General features: G+C 62.5%; 2 protein-coding genes across 9 annotated transcripts; one reads left to right on the top strand and one right to left on the bottom strand.

Annotated features, from left to right (window-relative positions):
• The first annotated feature begins 7,313 nt into the window (after positions 1-7,313).
• MFSD12 (major facilitator superfamily domain containing 12) lies at positions 7,314-16,773 on the top strand. 5 transcript variants are annotated; one of them, XM_047840900.1, is made up of 10 exons: positions 7,314-7,691; positions 11,864-12,074; positions 13,624-13,762; positions 13,842-14,027; positions 14,248-14,340; positions 14,423-14,515; positions 15,022-15,192; positions 15,271-15,365; positions 16,180-16,310; positions 16,406-16,773. In XM_047840900.1, the coding sequence occupies exons 1-10, from the start codon at positions 7,394-7,396 to the stop codon at positions 16,420-16,422; spliced, it is 1,434 nt and encodes a 477-aa protein (XP_047696856.1). In that variant the 5' UTR covers positions 7,314-7,393; the 3' UTR covers positions 16,423-16,773. The 5 variants fall into 5 exon arrangements, 3 of the variants coding, with proteins under 3 accessions (XP_047696856.1, XP_047696866.1, XP_047696882.1); XM_047840926.1 differs by lacking the exon at positions 7,314-7,691 and adding an exon at positions 10,366-10,423; XR_007148252.1 differs by lacking the exon at positions 16,180-16,310 and having other exon boundaries at positions 14,172-14,340.
• A 102-nt stretch (positions 16,774-16,875) lies between these two features.
• On the bottom strand, positions 16,876-19,619 carry TEKTIP1 (tektin bundle interacting protein 1). Of its 4 annotated transcripts, none has more exons than XM_047840981.1 (5): positions 19,229-19,313; positions 18,051-18,740; positions 17,516-17,754; positions 17,291-17,416; positions 16,876-17,178 (listed from the first exon to the last, which is right to left on the bottom strand). In XM_047840981.1, exons 2-5 carry the CDS (start codon positions 18,191-18,193, stop codon positions 17,027-17,029), a joined length of 660 nt encoding a protein of 219 aa, XP_047696937.1. In that variant the 5' UTR covers positions 18,194-18,740; positions 19,229-19,313; the 3' UTR covers positions 16,876-17,026. The 4 variants fall into 4 exon arrangements, with proteins under 4 accessions (XP_047696937.1, XP_047696946.1, XP_047696955.1 ...); XM_047840990.1 differs by lacking the exon at positions 19,229-19,313 and having other exon boundaries at positions 18,051-18,556; positions 18,635-19,222; XM_047840999.1 differs by lacking the exon at positions 18,051-18,740 and having other exon boundaries at positions 19,229-19,619.
• Positions 19,620-21,618: the final 1,999 nt, after the last annotated feature.

The following is a 21,618-nucleotide window of genomic DNA, read 5'->3' as shown; positions in this document are numbered from 1 at the left end:
AGAGCATGAACGGGGGAGGGGCAGAGAGAGAGGGAGACACAGAATCGGAAACAGGCTCCAGGCTCTGAGCCATCAGCCCAGAGCCCGACGCGGGGCTCGAACTCCCGGACCGCGAGATCGTGACCTGGCTGAAGTCGGACGCTTAACCGACTGAGCCACCCAGGCGCCCCAGGGGCAGGTGGTCTTTAAGGCTTCCAACCCCTAGCGCAGTGCCCCATGGGCTGCTCGCTACATACTTGCTGAATACACAAAGGAGTGAATGCAGACAATTTCAAGCGCTTGGAAAACAGCCTGGCAACGCCTCGAAACACTAAATAAACATGAAGGTCCCACGCGATCCGGAAACCCCATTCTTAGGGATCCACCCAAGAGAATCGAAAACGCCCGTCCACACAGAAACGTGTACGCGGGTGCTCACAGCAGCATGATTCACAGCAGCCGAGAAGTAGAAACAGCCCAAGTGTCCCATCCAATGGGTAAACAGATAGGCAAAATGTGGTCCCTTCGTTCAATAGACTATTAGCAGCCATAAAAAGGAATAAATTGCTGACTCACGCTTCGACAAGGGTGAACTTTGAAAACATGATGCTCTGTGAAAGACGCCAGCCACAAAAGACCACAAGTGTGTGGCTCCATTCATACGAAATGTGCAGAAGAGGCAGCTTCACAGAGACGGGAAGTGAGTGGTTGCCTGGGGCTGGGGAATGAGCGGGGAGAGACTGCTTAATGGGCGCGGAGTTTCTTCGGGCGTGATCAAAATGTTCTAAGATTAGCCCGCAGTGCGGGTGGCATAGCTATAAATATACTAAAAGCTACGGAATTGGACACCTTAAATGGATGCATTATATGGCACGTGAATTAAATCTCAGTAAACCTGTTTTCCTACGAGGCAGCCCAGGGTCGAGTAAGAGGACCGCGCCCTGGAATTTTGACAGACCCGGACTCCATCCAGCCCCTGCTGTTGCTTCGTCGGTCACCCTTGCCTCTCGCCGCTCGCCTAGAAACACTCCAGGTGACAAGGCCACGCTGGAAGGCGGGGGAAGCCGCGCCCTCCAAGCCCCGCCCCCTCGGGCTTGAGTGACCTGGCGTTGCCTTGGAAACTGTCTTCCCCACTCCCAAGGTACCACCTGAGGAAATCCGGGGGCGGGGGTCTTCTGGTCCATGGAAAAGCAATGAACTGTTTTTGTTTTTTGTTTTTTAATTTTTTTTTAACGTTTATTTATTTTTGGGACAGAGAGAGACAGAGCATGAACGGGGGAGGGGCAGAGAGAGAGGGAGACACAGAACTGGAAGCAGGCTCCAGGCTCTGAGCCATCAGCCCAGAGCCCGACGCGGGGCTCGAACTCACGGACCGCGAGATCGTGACCTGAGCTGAAGTCGGATGCTCAACCGACTGAGCCACCCAGGCACCCCAGCAATGAAGTGTTTTGAGGTCGATTTTGAAGGCAATCTGCAGCTCCTTGGCATCGAGAAAAAAAACAAAAACAAAAACAAACAAAACATCTCGTGGCACGGACATTTTCTGGAAAAAATTACAAAAGCGTCTTCGGTCCAATCTGCAGTGGATTCAGTCCATTTCATGCGATCCACACGCCCCCACACCCCCCAACAAGCGACGTCTACGAGTAGCAGCCTTTATCCGATTCGACTTGACATCCTGCGTGCATTTCAAGAGCAGATCCTTTCAGCCCCCAAACTACGAATCGTTTTTTCTTTTTCTTCTTTTGCGTAGCCTCCACACCCAACATGGGGGCTTGAACTCACGACCTCGGGATCAAGAGGCGCGCGCTCCACCGCCAGAGCCAGCCAGGCGTGCCCCCTTGCTTTTTCTTAGCAACATAAAGGCCTCTCAATACCCAGCTCGCGGGAAAACCAGCAGCCACGGCTGTTTTTGTCGTAAATTGCATGCGTTCCTTTCTTTGGCCTCCATTTCTGCGTTTCATGGAGAAATTTGTGTCGTCGGAGGCCAGGAAGAGAATCCCAACCTGCAGACCTGGAAATACAAGATCCATTAAGGATGACTTAAGCTTCTTTGTTTTTGAAATTAATCTTACGATGCAAATAACGTGGAAATCCGTTTCGTTTGCACAGAAGTAAAGTCTGTGTAGTTAAGGCCGCCGCACGTCCACCATATTCCCCATTATCAGCTTGTCACGCTTCTTACTAAAATTTTTCCTACACACACACACAGACACACACACACGTACACGTGTATGTTTCTGTGCCAACGTGAGGCCACAACTTGTGTTGAATGATCGCACTGCCACCATGCTGAAGACGTAAACATCAGCCTGCCACTTGCCGCTTTCGCTCCGTCACCTGCCCCTGTGTGGCCGGGTGCCCTGTGTGGTCAGGCATTCCGAGGGGCCACCACGGTCTAAGCAGCCCTGGCTGATGCTGTGACAGCCCTCGCTGCTGTCTGGGGCCCGTGGACTGCTTTTCCGGGGCACGTAGGAAGACACAGAAGAATCAAGAATGCGGTTCGCGCTCTCTCAGGACATCCCAGCCCTCCTCGGGCTTGTTTAGGGACAAATTTAACACAGGGGGCTGCTGGGAAGGACAAAGAAGGGATGAGGACACACAGGTCATAGCTGCTGGAAAGAAGGGGTGTGGGGGCTGGGGTCTCAAACCTCTGAGGAGGGGGCACCCCCCCCCCCGGCTGCTGCTGGACCCTCAGAAACTCCGGGAGGTGGCCCTGAGCCCTTCATGTGTGGCTTGAGCAATTTACAAACTCTGAGCCTCAGTCTGCCTCTCTGTGAAGTGGGATAACTGAGTCTACACACCCCCCCCCCCCCAGGAGGTCTTTGTAAGGGTTTAATGAGTTTAACTAATGTTCTCCCTCAGGGGCGCCTGGGTGGCTTCGCCCCTTGACCTTGCGACTTCAGCTCAGGTCATGATCTCAAGGTTTGTGGGTTCGAGCCCCACATCCGGCTCTGCGCTGACAGCTCGGAGCCTGGATCCTGCTTCAGATTCTGTGTCTCCCTCACTCTCTGCCCCTCCCCCACTCTCTCTCTCTCTCTCTCTCTCTCTCTCTCTCTCAAATGAATAAATATTAAAAGAATGTGTAACTAATGTTCTCCCTCAGAACCGGGCCGGGCTGCTCATTGTGACTGCAAGCGTTTGCTGGTTTTGTCCGTGCAGCTTCAGACCCCTGTTGCAGAGGATTTTCTAGTACAGTGAGCGGTTGCCACCCAGGGTAACTGAGGGAGACATTGGGCAAAGCCTAGACACATTTTTGGTTGTAGCAACGTGAAGGGGGCCAGAGTCTGCTCCTGTGCTGGGATGCACAGGACAGCTCCCCCCCCCCCCATCGCCACAAAGAATGATCTGGTGCCCTGTGTCAGCAGTGCCTGGGCTGGGAAACCCTGTTCTGCGGGCCGAATCCTCACCTGCCTAATCTCCCCTAACCCTATTCAGCAGTGCTGCTGTCATGCCCATTACAAAGAGGGAAACTGAGGCTCGGGGGATTGCCTGAGGCTGCCTGGGCCCCCCAAGCCACCCCAGGAATCTAAGGAAGTTCCTGGCTGTTTCCCTGGGTTCTAGGAGCCCTCCCTCCCCTTCCTTCCGCCTCTCCCCTCTTCTCCTCCCCACCCCCACTCCCAGTCCTCCTGGGCTGGGTCTGAGGGAAGATCAAAGCAAACCCCTCTTCCTACTGGGGCCACCGGGACATCCGATCTCCAGCAGGGGCTGGGGGGCAGCTGGGGGTGCTCCGGGGACATCAAAGCCTGTCTGGATCTCTCCTGACCCCAAGTCTGTCTCTGTCCCATCCTGAGGGCAAGGCATTCCACTCTCTCTCACATCCTCCCTCTCGGGCAGGACCTTCTCTGATCTTCCTGGCAAATCTGACCCCCACTCTTATGGGGGGGGGGGGCGGGCATGTGTGCCCGCCACTGCTTTGCCCATCCCTGCAGCTGAGGCCCACTTTGGTCCCCGCCCTCTTTGTACAGCTTTTTGTCTGACCCTCCCACCTCCTCTCAGAACCCTACGTGGCTCCCCAGGGACCCGGAAGTAAAAGCCAGACATTTGTCTGTCCTTCTGCCAACCCCCCACCCCCTCCTCCGTGGCGCATCTGCCGGAAGGGCTGCTGGGGGAGGATCCCTGTGGGTCCCTGACCCACGCAGGGGGCTGGTAAGGGTATCTTCAGGTGGGTCCTCCCGGGCCAGAGCAGGAAGGACTCAAAGATGTTCAGGGCGCCCGGGTGGCTCAGCCGGTCAAGCGTCCGACTTCAGCTCGGGTCATGATCTCGCAGTCTGTGGGTTCGAGCCCCGCGTCGGGCTCCGGGCTGACCGCTCGGAGCCCGGAGCCTGCTTCGGATTCTGGGTCTCCCTCTCTCTCTGCCCCTCCCCAACTAGCGCTCTGTCTCTGCCTCTCAAAAAATAAAATAAAAACGTTAAAAAAAAATGTAAAAAAAAGAACTCAAAGATGCTGGAGATCACGCGGGGCCCAGTTTGGATCCTGAGTCTGCCTCTTGGGAGCTGTGTGCCCTCTGGCAAGGACTTCTGTGAAAGCCTGTTTTCCCTGGAAAAATGGGCCAGAGGTACTATCAGATCTCCTGGGGAGGTGGGAAGAATGCAGATGAGAAACGTGAATACAAAATGTGGGTGGGGGGCGGCCTGGTGGGTTCAGTCCTTAGAGCAAGAGACTCTTGGTCGTGAGTTTGAGCCCCACGTTGGGTTGGGGGAGAGATTACTTAAATAAAACCTGAACAGATATTTATTAAAAAAAATTTTTTTAACGTTTATTCATTTTTGAGAGACAGGGAGAGACACAGCATGAACGGGGAAGGGGCAGAGAGAGAGGGAGACACAGAATCCGAAGCAGGTTCCAGGCTCCGAGCTGTCAGCACAGAGCCCGACACGGGGCCTGAACCCAGGAACTGTGAGATCATGACCTGAGCCAAAGTCGGACGCTCAACCGACTGAGCCACCCAGGCGCCCCTTTAAAACCTTAGCAAATATTTTAAAAGCTGAGGCGAGTATTTTACAAGCCCCGTAAAGCTGAGTGAGGCAAGAGTTTCTGCAGGTGTTCTTTTACTCCCCCAGGGAAACAGAAGGGGAGCTTGCCCCACACGAAGGAAAGAATTCAGATTCTTGTCTCTCCTTATCATTTATCTCCTCCACATCCTCTTATCTCCCCGCTCCCTGCTAGTTTACCTCTTGAGTCCCCATTACCCCCTCCACACCCATTTTCCAGGCCCCTTTTCATAAAAATGTGGGTATTGCGGTGGGTAGTCTGGGCTGGGACCCCCTTGGGCTGCCTGAGCCTCCGGTTTGTCAGTGGGTTGTGGTCTGTTTCCCGGTTTCTGTCTACACTTCTGAATCTCTGCCTTCGCACGCCCACCAATCATTGGACAGATATTTCTTTTAAGTTTTTATTTATTTTTGCGAGAGAGAGAGAGAGAGAGAGAGAGAGAGAGAGAGAGAGAGAGAGGGAGAGAGAGAGAGAACAAGCAGGGGAGGGAGACTCAGAATCCGAAGCAGGCTCCAGGCTCTGAGCCGTCAGCACAGAACCCGACGCAGGGCTCGAACTCCCGAACCTGTGAGATCATGACCTGAGCTGAAGTCGGTCGCTTAACCCACTGAGCCCCCCGGGCGCCCCATGGACAGATATTTCTTGGGCTCCTCTTATGGGCTGGGCATTGCTGGAGACAACACAGTGACTAACCCAGTCCCTGCCTTCATGGGGATCAGAGTTCAGTGGGGGACCCAGCGACAGCGGGGGTGGGGTGGGGGGGGAGTGAGGGAAAGCAGATATCAGGGTTGTGATGTGGGCCAGTGCAGAGTACTATATAATGACAGGGGAGGAAGGGGTGATGAGTAGATCTTCTGAGACTATTAAGAGCTAACAATGATATCCCTTGAAAAATATTTTATGTATTTATTTATTTTAAGTAATCTCTACACCCAGCGTGGGACTGGAACTCAGGACCCTGAGATCGAGTCACGCTTTCTACCAACTGAGCCAGCCAGGGCCCCTTATATCACTTACAATTTTTTAGGGGCACCTGGGTAGCTCAGTCAGTTAAGAGTTCACCTTTGGGTCAGGTCATGATCTCATGGTTGGTGGGTTCGAGGCCCCCGTCAGGCTCTAGGCTGACAGCTCGGAGCCTGGAGTCTGCTTTGGATTCTGTGTCTCCCTCTCTCTCTACCCCTCCCCTGGTCGCGCACAGTGTGTGTGTGTGTGTGTGTGTGTGTGTGTGTGTGTGTCTTTTTCAAATATTCTGTGTCTTCTTCTCTCTCTGCCTCTCCAGGAAGACCCAGAATCCGAATCAGACTCGAGGCTCCGAGGTGTCCGCACAGAGGCGGAAGGGAACTTGAACCCAAGGACCGGGGAGATCATGACCTGAGCCAAAGCAGGAAGCTTACTGGACTGAACGACCCAGGCGCTACGCACCCCCCCCCCCCCCCATATAACTTTTAATGTGCATTATACCCATTCCAGATCTGGGGAGACTGAGGCTCTCCAGAGTTAAAGGCTGGAACAGCCAGGAGGGAGTGGGGTTTCTGGCTGGGGTGCGGGTGTTCAACCCCCCGCCGGAGGGGCCCTGGGGGCGCGGGGGCACAACAGCACCCAACGCTTGGGGGAACTTGAAACCGCTTGGGTGGTGACCCAGTCGTGGGAGGGCGGTTGGGGGAGGGGTTGCAGGCACCTGACTCCCTGAGCCCCCGGGGCACGCCCGCTCCGTTCTCTGGGCCTGTGTGAAATGGGAGACACTCGCTTCGCTTCCCTCCGGGCTTGGGTGAGAAAACCCACGTGGGCCGTTTGGCACAGCCGGCGCTCATTAAACACCAGCTGGTGTTATTATGATGATTATCCCCATTATTATCCTTAATAACTAATTAATTAGAACGAATGCGTCCTCTCCGCGTCCCATTGGGTCTCTCCGGGTCGGGAAGGCACCGGACCCCGAGGAGGGGCGAGCTCAGACTCAGAATTCTCCCCCATCTCCCGCGCCCCCAGCCCACCCCCTCCCGGCCCACACGGTAGGCCTCGTAGCGCTGCCGTCAGGCGGGGGGGGCGCCGGCCCGAAGGCAGGGGTCCGGGTGTGGGCGCTCCCGTGTCGCCGCCCACGTGCGTGGGGGTCCCTCTCACCCGAGGGCGAACCGCCCGGCGCTAGGACCGTCTCACCCCGTCGGCGCCCGGCACGGAGGCCGAACCCGCCCCGAGGCCACGCCCCTCTCTCTGGTTATTGGCTTCCGGGTCCCGGCGCGCGGCCCCGATTGGTGGAGGCGGCCGTCAGCCTGCCCCGCCCCGCCCCGACCAGGCCTTAATTTTGGGTTCGGGGCTCGGCGGCCGCCTGCGCGCTCCGCGGGGCGGACTGGGGCGGCGGCGCGGGGAGGAGCGGGGCGCCTGCCGCGCGCCCGACCGCCCGGCCGGAGTCCGGGGCGCGGCCATGGGCCCGGGGCCCCCAGCAGCCGGAGCGGGGGCGCCCCCGCGGCCACTGTCCCTGGCCGCTCGGCTGAGCTACGCCGTGGGCCACTTCCTCAACGACCTGTGCGCGTCCATGTGGTTCACGTACCTGCTGCTCTACCTGCACTCGGTGCGCGCTTACAGCTCCCGCGGCGCGGGCCTGCTGCTGCTGCTCGGCCAGGTGGCCGACGGGCTGTGTACGCCCCTCGTGGGCTACGAGGCCGACCGCGCCGCCGGCCGCTGCGCCCGCTGCGGCCCTCGGAAGGCTTGGCACCTGGTCGGTAAGTCTCGGCCGAGCCTCCCCCGTCCGACTGCCTGCCCCGGGGCCCGAGCCTCCCTCCTGTGCCCGCCTGCCCTAGGCCTGAACCTCCCGCGTCCAGTACTTTCCCCCGTCCATGAGCCTCCCCCATCTGTCTGCTTAGCTGCCCCTGTACTCCTTCTGTCTGCCATCTGACAGCTCATGTGACCCTCCGGTGTCACTTCCCTTTGTCTTTCTCTCTGACCCCCGTGGGCACCCTGAACGCTCTGCCTGCCTAGTGCCACCTCTGTCGCTCTGCCTGGTCTGGCTTCTCTATTTGTCTGTCTGGGTGACCACCCAGGACAACTCGGTGTGAGTGGGGGGTCAGGCTGCCTAGACGCCCCCCCTCTGTCAGTCTGTCCGTTTCTCCGGTGCACCTCTGCCCATCGTCTGCCCCGGCTCGGGCAGCCTGGTGCTTGGGAGGTTTGAGGGTGCTGTCCCCGAGCCAAGACTTGGGGGCAGGTGAGACCAAGGAGTCAGGGGTCTGTGTCTGTCTGGCTGAGGGGACTGGGGTCTGCGGGGCCAACAGGGTGGGGGCTCTGGGGGAGCTGTCAGAACACCTGTGTTGGTGAGGGGGTGGAGGCAGGTGCCCCCGGAGCTGGGGTGTCCCGCCCCGTGCACACCCTTGATAAGGCCGGCCTCCCAGCATCCCTTCTGTGCCGCCGTGGACCCTGGGCCTTGAGATTAGCCCCCGCCGCTTTCTCTGCCCACCTCCCCCTGGCACGGGTGCCTCCCGGCATTTGGGGCCCGCCGGGCATTTCGGGAGGCAGGCACAGGAATCCTGCCCTGCGAATTCTGGGCGGCAGCTTTCTAGAAGCTAGGAGGGGCCGGCTGATGTCTCCTTGCCCTTGGGAACGGTGACCCAGGAGGCAGTGACTTGCCCTGGGCCCTCGTGAGTGCTGTTTTTGCCAGGTGCAGCAGATCTCCAAGCGGCCGGAGGTCGGGATTCTCGGGCGCCGAGGACACCCAGGCTGCCCTGGGGTCACTTTAGACTGTAGCGGCCAGGGAGGGGAGCAGGGAGACACGGGAGACTCAGACTGGTGCTCCCCTCTGAAAAGCGGACGGGAAAGGTGCTCCTCTTTGGGCCGGTGCGGGGATAGCTTGCAGAGTCTGAGAGCCCGGCCTCAAACGCAGTTCTGTTCAGGTCAACTCCTTGACGAGCAAACGCAATAGTTCCTAGGCCTGACAGGTGACAGATACGTGGGTGTGGGGGTCTTCTCCCTGGGCCGACAGGGGAGCCACCCCTGGGGAGCCGGAAGCAGCCGTGGGAAGGGGTCCCCGGGAGCGCACGCTGTTAGCAGCCTGATTCTGCGCCCCTTTCATAGGTGGGAGGCCTGGGGTTCAGTGAGGCTCTCACCAGACCCCAGAGGAAGAATCGGCATCCCCTCCCCCCTGCAAAGGTTAGGCGCCTTTATAAATAAAGAGCCGGCTTTGTGTTTGTGTACAACCGGCCTGGGGGCTACGCACCCCTACCAGGCACCACGGCCTCCACCTGCACCCCTTCCCCTTCTCCGCCGCAGGGTGAGCGTGTGGGGAGACCCAGGAGGATCTGAGAGGAAGCCGAGGCAGCCCCTCTTGAGGCCTGATAAGGGGACCTGAGTGAAAGTCACCTTGGCAACCCTCCCCACTTCTCTTTTTTTCTTTTTTTTTTTTTTGCCGCTGAACCCGTGGCCGGTGGTGATGGACTCACTTTTTCCCTTAACAAGCCCTCTGGGCTTCCCCCAGCCCCGAGAGGATACAGCCAGACAGGGGATGATTCTCCGTGGGGTCCACGCTGGGGCACGTGGGTGGACTAGGTTTCATAAGGGAGAAGCAGAGCTTTGAAGGAAGGGACATTAGCTTTGGGGGTTTGAAGGATGGATAGGAGTGTGTGTGCGTGTGCATTCCGGCCGGTTGAGACGGCTGTGCAAATGTGACCTACCACAGTTTTAAAGCTCGCGAGGCAGGTTTTGCATGTTAATCTTTTTTATTTAAAAAATTTTTTTTTTCAACGTTTTTTTATTTTATTTTTGGGACAGAGAGAGACAGAGCATGAACGGGGGAGGGGCAGAGAGAGAGGGAGACACAGAGTCGGAAACAGGCTCCAGGCTCTGAGCCATCAGCCCAGAGCCCGACGCGGGGCTCGAACTCACAGACCGCGAGATCGTGACCTGGCTGAAGTCGGACGCTTAACCGACTGCGCCACCCAGGCGCCCCATTTTAAAATTTTTTAATGTTTCTTTTTGAGAGCGAGTGAGGCAGAGCACAAGTTGGGGGCGGGGGGCAAAGAGAGAGGGAGACACAGAATCCGAAGCAGGCTCCAGGCTCCGAGCCGTCAGCACAGAGCCCGACGCGGGACTCGAACCCACGAACCGTGAGATCATGAGCTGAGCTGAGCCGAAGTCGGACACTCAACCCACTGAGCCACCCGGGTGCCCCTTGCATGTTAACTCACGCTGACTTTGAGAGGCAGATATTTTTGTTATCTCCGCTTTCTGGAAACTGAGGCCCCAAGTCCCTTGCCCAAGGTCCCCCAGCCAGGCAGCCTCGTCCAGACAATGGTTAACCTGGCCTGGCCGGCTCCAGGGCGGGTTCTGGCCAGGGCGGCGCATTCTTCTGACCAGAGTGTACAGTTTGTGCCTGGGCCCTGCGGGGGCCTCCAGGGCCCCAGCGCCCCCAGGAATCGGATCGGGATGCCCCGGCCACGCGCCAGTTCCAGAGAAATAGCAAGGAAAGGTGGTTTTGGTTTCATTTCCCCATCCCGGGACTGCGGACGTGGGCGCCGCGTCGGGGCGTGAGGTCCGGAGCCTCGGGGGAGGAGGGAAGGCCAGCTGCTGGGCCCAGAGGGGAGAGGGCCCTGAGCTGGAGGGAAGGAGGAGCTCGCGGGCGGGGGGCGGGGGGGGCAGCAGGCTGGGTTCTCGGCTCTGCGGCTCACACGATGGACCTGCGTCCTCGGTTGGAGAATGGGGATGGTGGTAACACCCACCTCTTCAGGCTGTAAATTGGTGACATTCTTAATATTGTCACTTAGTCGCTCAAAAGGTCTGCACCGGGCTCCGTGCTGGCGGGCCAGGGCCACACAAGTGACCCAGAGAGACCTGTCGTGCGCCCTCCCAGAGCCTGGTCTGGCGGGGGAGGCAGGCAGGAAACAAGCAGAGACAGAAACATCCGTGTGTGTGCTAAGGCACATGAGAAGGAAGCCGTGTCCAGACGGGCTGCGTCGGGGCGGGGACGGGACGGCCGGTGACTGGGTCGGCCAGGGAGAGCTTTTCTGAGGAGGTGGCGTTTCAGTTGAGTACTGAGGGACGAAAAGGACTCAGCCTTGCTGGGACGGTGTGAGGGAATAGCATTCCACGCAGCAGCACGACCTGTGCCAAGGCCCTGGGGTAGCACGGAGCCTGGAGTGCGGGGGCAGGGAGGAGGCCCGTTGTGGCTGGGGCAGAGGGGGCAGGGCCCGTCTCGCAGGGCCTGTTGGCTGCCCTTGAGGACTTGGGCTTGTTCTGAGGTATCGGGCTTTTTTCCAGGAAGAGGCCAGGCCTCCTCCTGAGCTGATGCGGACACTGGGGCTCAGGGAGGGCAGGGTCCAGTCCCCTGGCCTTCTGACGGCCGGTAGCCCCGTGGGCCGCTTGGTAGGAGCTGGGGGAGGAAAAGGCCCTACCGGGAGAGGCAGGAGGGGGAAGTTGGGGCATAAATGGCGTGTCTGGTGGGCAGTGGCGCCCTTTCGACCTGCTGACCTGCGGCTCCTCTCATTCGCTCTGCACCCCTCCCCCTCAGCCCCCGCCCTGTCGCCCTGGGGAGCCCGAGGCTGGCGTGGGGAGGCCTCGTCCTTGGCCTTTCCTAACACTTGGCTGGAGGTCCTGGCCCTGCCCTTGTACTCGCTATAGCACGTGACCTCACGTGCCTCAGTTTCCCCATTAGACACCGGGGGCGCATCACCTGAACTGGCAGGTGGAGGCCTGGCTCCGCTGTCCTCTTGGGCCGCATGACCTTGGGTCCCTCTGCCTCGGCTTCCCCGTTTGTCCCGGGAACCCTTAACCTGCTGACTCCGACCCCACTGTATGACTTTGCAGGGCCTTTTCCGGGCCTGGCTCGTCCCGGCCTGGTCGCGCCCCGGGGAGCCGGGGGCTCGTGGGAAGGCCCTGTGGGGTGAGCGCCCCGCTCTCCGTTCGTCCACAGGCACCGTCTGTGTCCTGCTGTCCTTCCCCTTCATCTTCAGCCCGTGCCTGGGCTGCGGGGCAGGTACCCCGGAGTGGGCCGCCCTCCTCTACTACGGGCCCTTCATCGTGATCTTCCAGTTCGGCTGGGCCGCTACGCAGATCGCCCACCTCAGTCTCATCCCGGAGCTCGTCACCAACGACCACGAGAAGGTGGAGCTCACGGCCCTCAGGTACGTGGGGCGCCGGCGAGGCCCGGAGACCGGGGCGCCCTCCGTGTTTGGGCTCCGCTTGGCGGTGTGGCTCCGGGCCCGTCAGCGCCGGGTGAGCCGTCTGTACGATGGCGTATCCCTCCGCCGGTGCGGCCACAGAGTTAGCAGCTTACAACGGCACCAGATAGCATCTCCTGGTTGCTGTGGGTGTGGAGCCTGACTCTGCTCGGCTGTACTTTCTGCTCCGCGGTCTGTCTGGAGGCCCCCGTCGAGGTGGTGGCTAGGCCCGGGGTCTCACCTGAGGCTTGGGTTTTCCTAAGGATCTCCTGATTAGGCTTGGCTCACCCAGGATAATCTCCATTAATTATACCCGCAGGATCCCTTTACCTTTGTCACTTTCACCTAAACAGCGGGAATGATCTCACTTATCCACGGTCCCCTTCTCGAGGGGAGGGATTAGGACGCGACCAGGGTGTGGGAAGATCGAGGCCCATCTCAGACTCCAGCTTGCCCACACGGATACAGCTGGCGCCGGGCCGGTCTGTTGGCTGGTTTGAGGCACTGAAGGAGGTTCTCCTGGATATGGTAATGGGAGCATTTATGCAGTGCCTGCTGTGTGCAGCACAGTTCTAGGCCCTTTGTGTGGATTATCTTTAATCATCATGGCAAGGCCAGGCTTGGTGCAGAGCCCGCCCCTACGGGCCACCGTGCAGCGGGACAAGGGTACGGGAGATGATCGAGTGCCAGGCGGAAGGGCTAAGCACAGGTGGTGGCGGCCCCTGTGGCCGGAGCTGAGGGGAGGACCGGCTCACGGGAGGCGCCCTGAGCGTGCACCCCTCTGGCATCTTCAGTGGGGCCTGGCCTTCTCCACCTCGGTCCGCTTGGCCCCGGCGCTGCCCAGCCCGGCCTCTGACTTCCACATCATGGCGCGGAGCCGTGGGCGCCAATGACGGGGGTTGCCCCGGGCCCGAGGGCCCCAGCTGGCGGGCCAGGCAGGGCTGAGACCGAGCTCGGGGGGGGGGGGGCACCTTCCACCTGCAGATGCTTTACCACCAGTCTTGTGGCCAGTTCACTCTGATCTCTGGGGGTGTTGTGCTCACTTTCAGAAAGGGAAACTGAGTCCTGGTGTGCGATCCAGAGGCTCTGCCCCCAAGCCCTGGAGGGACACTGTTCTAGGGCTGCGAGCAGGAGCAGGCCTAGACCATGGCTGCTTCTAGACCATGGAGCCCTGGCCCTGTCAAAAGCCCAGGAGCTGGGAACCAAGAACCCCCACATCCTGGCTTCTGAGCATCTCCAGCGCACAGGCGTGTGGGCCATGCCCTGCTTCCCCGAGTCTCGGTGCCCGGACCGCTCGGGTCGTCGCGCTGGACTCGTGGGTCATTGTAAATCCTCGGATAACGCGTAGCCAGGGCTTTCCTGGGGCCACCCGACGTTTAGTGGCTGAGATCACCCAGCAGCCAGAGATTCCCCGGATGCCAGCGGTGGCTCTGGCAGCGCGGGCCCCCCGCGGAAGCGGCAGCCGTGCGCCCTCCCGGGCCGCCGCGCCGAAGCCTCGCCTGCCTCCCGCCAGGTACGCCTTCACCGTGGTGGCCAACATCACCGTGTACGGTGCCGCCTGGCTGCTGCTCCGCCTGCAGGGCTCCCCGCACACGGACGTGGCCCGGGATGTCCGCGACCAGCTGGGCGTCCGAGACGTGCGGGTGTTCCAGGTGAGCTGGGCCCCGGGCGGGACACCCCGGGACCCCGGGGCTTGGGCTCCGGCCGACCCCTGTCCTGCCTGGCCTCCAGAACCTGTCCCTGCTGGTGGTCGGAGTGGGCGCCATCTTCTCGCTGCTGTTCCACGTGGGCACGAGGGAAGGGCGCCGGCGGCCGCGGGCGGAGGAGCCCGACGAGCACAGCCCGCTGCTGGCCCCGCCCACCGCCCAGCCCCTGCTGCTCTGGAAACACTGGCTGCGGGAGCCCGCCTTCTATCAGGTGTGCTGAGGGGGTGGGGGCGCTGGGGACACAGTGGGGCTGGACCTGAGGCTCCTACTCTTGGGGGGGGGGGGTGTGTCACTGCATCATCCTGTACCCCTCCGGGCAGACGTTCTTTGTCCCCAGCGGCCCCCCTCCCTGCAGGCGGCTCCCGTAGGCCCCGTGTCCCCTGCCGATGGGGCAGGGCGCGCCGTCGGAGCCCAGCCTTCTCTGCCCGCAGGTGGGCCTGCTGTACATGAGCACGAGGCTCATCGTGAACCTGTCCCAGACGTACATAGCCATGTACCTCACCTACTCGCTCAACCTGCCCAAGGTGAGCTGGGCGGCGCGGGCTGGCGCGGAGCGGGGAGGACGGGCCCTTCTGTGACAGGCGCGCATGCGCTCTGCCCCGACAGAAGTTCATCGCCACCATCCCGCTGGTGATGTACGTCAGCGGATTCTGCTCGTCCTTCCTCATGAAGCCGGTCAACAAGTGCATCGGGAGGAACGTAAGTGGGCGGGCGGGGGGTGGCGGGAAGGATCCCACAGCAGAGAGCTGGGAGGGTGGGGGGGGGCGGCGGCGGCTCCGGACCGCGGCACCCACACCATGGAAGCCCTGTGTCGGGGAGGTCTGGAGTCCCAGCCTCGGAGGGGCTCAGGGCTCCAGGGTTCTAGAACTTGGGGCTGCCAGGGGCAGCAGCCAGCGGTGGCATGGAGCCCTTGAACTCTGGCCAGCATGACTAAGGAACTGAACATTTCACTCTGTTTAACTTTAATGGACTCGGGCGCGGCCGTGGCCCCGTGGTGCGGGCTCTGTGGCACTGCAGACCCCAGGCCCCCGAGTCTTGTGAGGTCCGAGCCAGGGGCCCCGTAGGGATGGCTCCCCTCGCCCCTCCAGGCTGCGGCCGGGCCCGGAGGTACAGCAGACGGAAGGGCAGGGGGGTAGGAAGGGCAGGGGGGTAGGTGCTGCCTGGCAAGGGTGAGGCGGGCCTGACCTGGGCCCGCTCCTCCACAGCTGACCTACTTCTCGGGCCTCCTGGTGATCCTGGCCTTCGCCGCCTGGGTGGCACTGGCAGACAGGCTCGGCGTGGCCGTGTACGTAGCCGCCGTGCTGCTGGGCACGGGCTGTGCCACGATCCTCGTCACCTCGCTGGCCATGACGGCCGACCTCATCGGCCCCCACACGGTAAGGCTGATGGTGTGGACCGGGTGGGGGGTTGGGGGACCGGGGCCGGGCTGTGACCTGCCTGCCCGTGTCCCCCAGCACAGCGGAGCCTTTGTGTATGGTGCCATGAGCTTCTCGGATAAGGTGGCCAACGGGCTGGCGGTCATGGCCATCCAGAGCCTGCATCCCTGCTCGTGAGTGCTGCTCACTTCCTCGCTTAGTAAGACGTGCCGAGTGCCAGGCACTGCCCGGGGTCTGGCGGGTTCTCACAGGGGGGACGCCCGGCTGTTCCTTACCTCCGGCACTTGGCTTACTTAGGAAGCAAACGCGGGGTCTGCTGTGCGCCGAGGACACAGCATTCAGACGTACCAGGGCCGTGGGCAGCGCTGGGGCAAAGCCAGAGTCTTGTTCAGGCCCTGAGAACCTGTAAGGTTCCAGACCCCGGTGGCTCTAGAGCACTGAGGCCGAGCCTTGAAGAAGTCTGGGCTCTGGGACCAAGGGCGGTCTGTTCCCGTCCTCATGGACCTGGGGGCAACGCCAGCCACTTTAATAAGCACAGAGCTGCGCGATCCAGACCAATGCAAGGTGTGTAGGAAACCCCACTTGTGGGAGCCTGACTGGGGCAAGAGGTCAGGGTGGGCTTCCTCGAGGAGAGGACACTGGACCTGAGACTCGGCGGCTGTCAGGGAGTCCCGGGTAAACGGGGAGGGACAGCAAAGAGGAGGCTGTGTGGCTGGAGCAGAGGAAATGAAGGCGACAGGAGGAGGGGGGGGGCAGGGAGGGGGCAGTGCAGGGGTGCAGGGCCTTGGGGGCCGAGGCAGGTGGGAGCCCTCTGGTGGCTGCTGCTGGCACAACCGGGAGCAGGGGACTGTGGCAGCCCAGCCGGGTGAGGGGGCCCTGGGGTGCTGAGGGTGGCTCTCCGGTTCCGGCTGCCTGACGGCCGAGCGGGAGGCCCAGGCTGACGGGTCCTGACGGATGTCAGCTCACCTGCTTCTGCCCCACCCCTAGCTTGGAGCTCTGCTGCCAGGCCTGCGTAGGCTTCTACCACTGGGTGATGGTGGCTGTGACCGGTGGCGTGGGCGTGGCCGCCACCCTCTGTCTGTGCAGTCTCCTGATCTGGCCCATCCGCCTGCGGAGCTGTGAGTCGGGGCCGCGCCCCACCCTTGACCATGGGCGGCGGGGCTGGGCCCCCGGCAGGCTCCGGCCTGACTGCCCTCATCCCTTTCTCTTGCAGGGGACCCCGGAGCCTAACCCTGACACCGTCCCCTCACGGTCGCGGTCCTGTGCACATGAACTCTACAGGCCATGCCCAGCTCCCATCCCTGCCCCCCATCCTCACCCGGCTGTGAGGGCGGCAGGTGAGGGCAGGCGGTCAGCAGCCCAGACTCTGAGCTTGGCCCTCTGGGATCCAGGGGAGCGCCCAGCTCACCCGTCACCCCAGGCTCGGTCGGGGTTTCCTAGGTGCTGCCGGGTCCCTGGACGAACGGTGTCGTCACTGGGCCTGATGGGAGCCTCAGGCTTGGGGGTTGGGGGGGGACCCAGTCCCACAACCCTGTGCCCAAGGCCACGACTGGCTATGAATAAAAAGCCACCCAGGGGTGAGGACTGTGGCCTCAGCTGTCTGCCCGGGGCCCAGAGTGGGGAGGGGGCAGCCGGCGCCTCCAGGGTCCATCTGCCTTCGTCCTAGAGTTCTGGTCGCCAGGGTCTCGGTCAGTAGCTCCCTTTATCTGGCCGCCTGGCCACCCAAGACCCTCCCAGGCCCCAGAAGTGGAGAGATGCACAGGGTCGGGGGGGGTGAGGTGGTGTCAGAGGCACAGGGGTCCCTGCAGGGGCGGTGCTGGCAGCGTGACCTTTATCAGCGGACGGGCAGGTGGGCGGGCGGGGGCCGCTGGTTGGCGGAGGGACGGTAGCTCTGGGTGGCGCAGCACGGCCGCCGCGGCACCGACAGGTACGGCACGTGGTCCGACCGCCACGGTGGCTCCACCCGGTGTTGGTGCCTGTTGACCACTGTAGGGACCAGGACCCAGGTCACCTCCTGTCCCCCGCTTTCTGGCCCTGGCAGTCTCCACTTCGGCCCAGGGGCCTCGCTCCCCCAGATTTCTGGGCCCCCGCTCCTCACCGTACTCCTTGCCCCGGATGAGTCTGTCCCTCCACAGCGTGCTCCCCCACCGTGTGCCGGGGTTCCTGGACTGGGCAGGGAGGACAGGGTCGTACCAGGCGGTCTCCCGGAGGTGCTGGGTACAGGCTGGGGGGGGGGGGGGGGGGAGAGAGGAGGTCATCTCTGGCCTTGCCCTCCCCTGGGGGGCCGGCCCGGTGGCGGGGCAAGACCGGGCTGAGCACTCACCCGAGGGCATGCTTCGCTCCCGGCAGCTGTGACATCTGTGCCAGTGGCCGTGGGCCTCCCGGTAGGGGCTGTCCGGGGCCCGCGGGAACGTGTACCAGGCCTCACGGGGGTCTGAGGTGGTTAGGCCCGTGGACCACAGCCGGCCAGCTGCGTCGCGCCCCAGGGGCGTGTACTTCCAGCGTGTGGCCTGCTTGATGGCCGGTGTCCAGCGGGGCCCCTCCAGGGACAGGCAGTCATCGCTGAGGGGGTTAAGGGCAGGGAGGAGGAGGCTGAGCCTGTGGCCCTCCCTGCCCTCCCCCCGGGCCTCAGCTGGCTCTGGAATGGGCCTTTTTACCCCCTGCCATGCGTTGCCAGCATCGAGGGCGCGAGGGCCTGGACACCGCCCCCCCCCCCCCCCCCCCCAGGCCTGGCAGAGCAGGAGGCCGACCCTTCGTGGCCCCCTCCTCTCTAGCCTCCGTGCACCCTCACTAAACTTTTTACTTTTTCGGCTTTCCTTTCTCCCTGGGGACGCAGGGGGCGGGGACAAGGGGAGCACCTGTTCCCGGCGGCCTCTGGGGCCAGAGCCTGTCCTGGGCCGGGCATTAGGACGGCTTCCCTGAGGAGGCCGCAGCACCAAGCTCCAGGTGGATATACAAAGGCCCTGGGGGAGCACGGGACGGTGTAGGAAACGGAGGCCATGGTGCAGAGAAGACAGCCTCAGCGTGGTACCATTAAAAGCAGAAAAAAACCCTCCAAAGCTGCTGAAGCCGCGCACACTTGCTTGAGCAGAAACCTCGACAGCCGCTCCTTCCCGCACACGACGGGCAGGGGCTCTGAGCCGCCGAGCTGCCCCGAGGCAGTGCCCGCAGGGCTGCTGGCAACAGGCTTTTTCACCAGCGCCCGCAGGCACAGATCTGGTCCCAGGACACCAGACGCCCACGTGTCTCCTGAAGGGGGGCGGGGATTAGCCTGGTAGGTGCCGGCACATCTGTCTCAGGAAATGGACAGACGGGTCTGCCGCTCGCTCAAGGGGAGGTTCAAGACCATCTTGCGTACCCCACACTGCAAGATGCACGTGATTTGTAGAACACCGTGAAAACGGTCCCAGTCCTCAACGGGGGCTCCCAATTCCGTACCCACCTGGAATCTCAGAACGGAACCCTATTAGGAGGCGGGGTTTCAGCAGACACAGCTGTAAAGCTGGGAAGCGGGAGGCTAGGCTGGCCCTGGTGCCGCGCCCGGTGTCCTTGGAAGGAGGGGCTTGGACACGGAGAAGGCCACGTGAAGATGGGGCAGAGGTCAGGGTGATGACGCGTCCTCGAGGGGTGCCAACAACTGCCACGAAGACACGAGGAGCCGGGGGGGTGTGACGGAGAGTCTCCCCCAGGCCCTGAAGGAACCAGCCCTGCTGACCCCTTGGGGTCGGACATCTGGCTTCCAGAACCGGGGGAGGGCAAATCTGAGCCCCCAGCCCGGGCTCTCGGAGCAGCGGCAGCAAACTGGGGTCTGCTTGCTATGCGTGTGCGGCGCCCACGCGAGCCTCTGACCCGCGGTCTCCACAGGCGCCCCGCTCTGGCTGTGGGCAGGGAGGGAGGAGGGGGCCAGGAGGCGGGAGGAGAGAGCAACACCAGCGTGCCTTCGCTCAAAACTCAGACGACATTCAAGAGAAGCCACACCAGATCCCGTCTGGACCGAAACCCAGAGGTGGGGTCTGCGGGCAAGGCGCGCACTCACCTGTACAGAGGTGCTGGGAATGCCACTTCCAGGGTCCCCTGGGGGATGCAGGGCCGGGCAGCCTCGGGCCGCTGCCACGCCAGGGTCTGCATGTCTGCCTCTGGGTCCCCAGGGGCTCACACCTGGAAGGCCTGTGGGGCCATTGTTGACAGCGACAAAGGCCCTCGGTGTCCCGGCAACGGTGCTGGCCAGCGCTGGCCTCCATCCAGACAGCCGCCACCCGCCCCCGCCCCAGGATGCCTCCCCCGGGAGGGGGAGGACCAGGCGAAAGGCAGGCATGTGCCTCGGGTGGTGGCCGTAAAACCGGGGCTCCCACCTCCTCTCTGGGCCCCGAGAACACCCTCACGTGGGGCTCTCCGGGCTGTGCCCTCAGCTGCACCTCTCCAGAAGCTCCGTCCGGGCCCCCCCATTCCCAGCCCTCCCTCCTCACCCCCCACCCTGTCCCTCTTCTGGTCCTGACCCACCACTTGGAGCGAGACCCTCACACGTGCGTGCACAGCTCAGTTCACAGTCCTCAACGGCACGACAGACACAGACCGTGTCCCCCGCGCACACGCACGTCCCTCGGCCACGAGCAGGAGCGAGGCGCCCACACCACCGCCCGGCCTAAGGACCCTGAACACACGACGCTCAGGGAGGGAACCAGACACAGAGGCCACACGGGGTGTGATTCCATTTATGTGAAACGTCCAGAACAGGCTCATCCACAGACAGGAAGGGGGTTTGTGGGGGCCGGGCGCCGGGGAGGGGGCAGGGAGTGACAGCTGATGGGGACGGGTCGTCTTCTGGGGTGGTGGAATGTTCTGGAACTAGACACGGTAGCAGCACCACCTCGTGAACGTACTAAACATCACCGACATATGCTCCAAGATACACCACATAACAGACACGTGAACTCCAAGGGCCCCCGAGGCCCCACCTGCCCTGCCCCACCCGCTCCCCACCCTCCCCTCACAGGCCCTGCTCCAGAGCCTGTGCAGGGACTGTGCTCTCCGCCCTGGTGCCCCCTGCTCTCTGGGCCCTTGATCAAACACCAGGCTCCACTGGGCCTCGGGTTCGAAGGTGACATTTTCTAGGGCCTCCGCCACCTGTCACACTGAGAGCCACACGGGCTTCTCCCTGTCCCGTCCCACTCCTGCCACAGCGGAGGCCCACGAAGGCAGGTGCTGTGGTCCGGTCTCTCTCGTCCCCACGGCCCCAGACGGGGCTCCTCACCTAGAGGGAGGGGCCGGGGTGCGTGCCCGCTGTGGGCACCTGCTCGCGGCAGGGGGCTCACCCTTCTGAGACCCCTGGGGCCCCCTGACCTGCCAGGTCCTGCCCCCACTCTGGCTGGGGCTGGCCTTCCTCCCCACCCCCAAGACCTCCTGCTGCCCTCCAGCACTTCCAGATCTCTCTCTTCCACGGTCCCCGCGGAGTCCTCAGCTCCCCCTCTGGCTGCCCCTCACTCGCTGCCCCTGCCTGCCCCTCGTCCACCACCACACCCCTTCCCTTTTCTCACAAAAGCTACACCCGAAGGTCAACCGACAGATCTCACCCCCCACCCCCCGCCCCCCAGCACTCCGTGTGACACGCTGGGCCGGTGACGCCACCCACTGGCCTGTTTCCCCACCGGCCAGATAGAGGTGACAGAAGCACCTGCCCCACCCACAAGCTGCCATGTGGCCCCGTGCCCCTAGTCCCACGGCCCCCGTCTCCTCCGGCCCCTCCCCTCCTCTGTGCAGGCACAGACCACCGCCTCCGGCCCCATCCTCCTCCTCCTCCTCCCGGATGGCAGCCAGGAGTGGGTGCCTCTCCCCTACAGCAGGGCCGTGCCCTGGCTGGGCCACGAGGGCTGGCTACACCCATGTCCTCTGCCCCGGGGGACCACGAAGCCAGGGTCACGGGCACCTCTCTCAGCCTGCCCGCGAGACTCCTCCACAGCCAGCTCGCCCAGGGCGAGTCGCCTGTGCCCGTTTGTGACACTTAGGCTGGCCTGCGGCCCCGGGCACGTGCAGACCCGCAGGACCCCTCCCAGCTGGGGACCAGAGAGACGGAGAGCCAGCCCCAGCAGTGCGTAAACCCACAACCGGTTTAATGACAACGATGCTGCGTTTGACAAGAAACAAGGCTCGCTCCGCTCCCAGTGCCCGTCCCCGCACTCGAGGCCCGAGTGGTGCACCGGGCACCTCCCTGTCCCAGCTCCCAGGCGGTACAGCCACACGAGCACAGCCGGTTCCCGGGCTCCCGCAGGGCACAAGGCGACAGACAGCGCGACAGAGCCGGGGTTGTTTTCTTAAAAAAACCACTCAAAACAAAAATAAGAACCCGACCAATCAAAGCACACATCTATGTACACTGTCCCCGGCCCGGCCCCGCAGGGAGGCGGCCCCCCTCCCCGCCCAGTTCAGGCG

Source organism: Prionailurus viverrinus, chromosome A2 (genome assembly GCF_022837055.1).
Source record: "Prionailurus viverrinus isolate Anna chromosome A2, UM_Priviv_1.0, whole genome shotgun sequence".
NCBI classification, from domain to species: Eukaryota; Metazoa; Chordata; class Mammalia; order Carnivora; family Felidae; genus Prionailurus; species Prionailurus viverrinus.
This window is presented reverse-complemented; position numbering and strand designations above follow the sequence as displayed.